This window comes from Coregonus lavaretus (genome assembly GCF_964263955.1).
Source record: "Coregonus lavaretus genome assembly, chromosome: 11".
In the NCBI taxonomy this organism is placed as follows: Eukaryota; Metazoa; Chordata; class Actinopteri; order Salmoniformes; family Salmonidae; genus Coregonus; species Coregonus lavaretus.
Genome location: NC_139998.1, coordinates 27,074,249 through 27,077,213, shown reverse-complemented (window position 1 = coordinate 27,077,213; position 2,965 = coordinate 27,074,249). Strand labels below are relative to the sequence as shown.

Here is a 2,965-nt window from a genome sequence, read left to right as displayed (position 1 = left end):
AGTCAGTCAGCTACTGTAGCGCGCTAGTACTAAGCCAAGGTTGAACAATTCTGGTAGCCTACTTCATCATGCGGCCCCCACGTGGGGGAATCTGATTGGTTGTTTACGGCACACCTCCTCGGTGATTGGTGGATTGTAGCTCACCACTGCCAACGCTCAAGCTAGCTAATGCAAAGTATATTCTCCATATGATGTTGAGAAATAGTGCAATTTTGGCAAGTGTAGAAGATATCTGGAAATAAGTAAATAAATATGAAAATACATAACTGTTTGTAGTTATAGGTAACCAGATTGGGACTACAACTAAGTTACTAAGTCCTTGACCACACTTTTGTTACTTTGAGTAAAAACTCCTGCTTCCTACTCTTTAACTGTCAGCAACATATGTCACCTGACCACGTGCCCATGTCTGGGCCAAACAGGACTATCATCATTCTTCTTAGTAGCATAACTGCAGTGTGACCTTAGGTTTGTTAGCTCATTAATTTTTCATATTTTATCATGGTCTGATGAATACAGGTAAACAGTACACGTGTTGGCATTGTAATAATGGAAGAGATGGAGACCCGCACACTGCCGAAAAAAGGAATACATCCAAAACTGAGGCTTGAATGCAAAATTAAGATGTTTATTAAAACATCATGGTGCCCATGAAACAAACCTTTTCATTTATGCACTTTCTTGCACTATGATGTTTTAATAAACTTATTTATTTTGCATTCAAGCCTCAGTTTTGGATTTATTTCTTTTTTCGACAGTGTGCGGGTCTCCATCTCTTCCAGTTTTCTTATTTTGACTCCTACGCACCTGGAACAGACACTTCAGTATTAAGGATTTTTAAAGAACGCTGACATCTTCTTATGTAGGCATTGTAATAATGAAGTGATTTACCTTTTAATTCTTGCATCTGCAGGTTAAGACAAAGCTGAATCATGCCGGGGAAGTTGAAAGCTAAGATCGTGGCAGGGCGCCACTTACCAGTCATGGACAGAGCCAGCGACCTCACTGATGCCTTCGTAGAGGTGAGCAACGTAATCCTACAACCATTTCAACACGTGTATATACTGTGTTACAGTGCTGCAGTCCTAGCCTTGTGGTGTTCTTCATTGATGTTCTTACAGGTCAAGTTTGGCAACACAACTTTCAAAACAGACGTCTTCCCCAAGTCCCTTAACCCACAGTGGAACTCGGAGTGGTTCAAATTTGAGGTAAAATGTATGGAAACTACTTCTTGACTTATTTCTCTGTGAAATTAGATCTCCGTGAAGTAGGCTACCAGAATTGTTCAACCTTGGCTTAGTACTAGCGCGCTACAGGAGCTGACTGACTGTGCTGTTGTGATCATTTCCATCTTCCTGGAGCCTTCCTCCAATCGCTGTCTTATTGTTGACGTTTCCCCTCGTTTCCTGTGCCCAATTAGATGTTTTAATAATTCGTGTTTGTGAATGGCATTGGATTACAGTGTAAATACGCTACAGTCAACATGATAGTATGTATCCTTGTTTCCTCAACTTTGTCACCCTCCTACTAGGTGGATGATGAGGACTTGCAGGATGAGCCATTACAAATCACAGTGTTGGACCATGACACTTACAGTGCCAACGATGCAATAGGGAAGGTCTACATTGACATCGACCCTCTGCTGTCCTGCGAGGCTGCTACTGTCATCTCTGGATGGTTCCCCATCTACGACACTATACACGGTGTGTTTGTTATAGGGTCATTCTATTTGATTTCAATCACTTTTTGACCCACCTCTTTTGATTTGAACGAAACTTTCCATACTTATTTGCCCATGGTAGAAGTGGTCAGAAAGTGACATTTTGGACCTGATTGGCAAAACATTCAGGAGATGGAGGTACTCAAAGTTGACCCGTTTTGCATACCCCACCATACCATGAGACATCCATTTCTTAATCACTGGAACATTTTTACGGATGAGTTTGATATAATTTAAAAGCTTATATAAAAAATAAAGCTTGTATGGAAAGTTTCATTCAAATCAAAAGGGGTGTGGTCAAAAAGTGATCGCAATCAAATGGAACGACCTTGTATAATTCCCCGTCTACCACACTATACATTGAGTCTGTTATATACAGTGAGGGAAAAAAGTATTTGATCCCCTGTTGATTTTGTATGTTTGCCCACTGACAAAGAAATTATCAGTCTATAATTTTAATGGTAGGTTTATTTGAACAGTGAGAGACAGAATAACAAATAATAATAATAATAATAATAATATGCCATTTAGCAGACGCTTTTATCCAAAGCGACTTACAGTCATGCGTGCATACATTTTTGTGTATGGGTGGTCCCGGGGATCGAACCCACTACCTTGGCGTTACAAGCGCCGTGCTCTACCAGCTGAGCTACAGAGGACCACAACAAAAAAAATCAGAAAAACGCATGTCAAAAATGTTATAAATTGATTTGCATTTTAATGAGGGAAATAAGTATTTGACCCCCTCTCAATCAGAAAGATTTCTGGCTCCCAGGTGTCTTTTATACAGGTAACGAGCTGAGATTAGGAGCACACTCTTAAAGGGAGTGCTCCTAATCTCAGTTTGTTACCTGTATAAAAGACACCTGTCCACAGAAGCAATCAATCAATCAGATTCCAAACTCTACACAATGGCCAAGACCAAATAGCTCTCCAAGGATGTCAGGGACAAGATTGTAGACCTACACAAGGCTGGAATGGGCTACAAGACCATCACCAAGCAGCTTGGTGAGAAGGTGACAACAGTTGGTGCGATTATTCGCAAATGGAAGAAACACAAAAGAACAGTCAATCTCCCTCGGCCTGGGGCTCCATGCAAGATCTCACCTCGTGGAGTTGCAATGATCATGAGAACGGTGAGGAATCAGCCCAGAACTACACGGGAGGATCTTGTCAATGATCTCAAGGTAGCTGGGACCATAGTCACCAAGAAAACAATTGGTAACACACTACGCCGTGAAGGAC

At 41.2% G+C, this 2,965-nt stretch overlaps 1 protein-coding gene across 2 annotated transcripts in view; it reads left to right on the top strand.

Annotated features, from left to right (window-relative positions):
• LOC311137286 (C2 domain-containing protein 5-like) overlaps nucleotides 1-2,965 on the top strand; it is a 64,361-nt gene that overhangs the window by 10,135 nt on the left and 51,261 nt on the right. For both annotated transcript variants that reach the window (XM_084171710.1, XM_084171709.1), the window contains exons 3-5: nucleotides 914-1,022; nucleotides 1,122-1,208; nucleotides 1,532-1,703. In XM_084171710.1, the coding sequence (XP_084027836.1) occupies nucleotides 933-1,022; nucleotides 1,122-1,208; nucleotides 1,532-1,703 (349 nt within the window). In that variant the 5' untranslated portion in view covers nucleotides 914-932. The remainder of the gene's footprint in view (nucleotides 1-913; nucleotides 1,023-1,121; nucleotides 1,209-1,531; nucleotides 1,704-2,965) is intronic.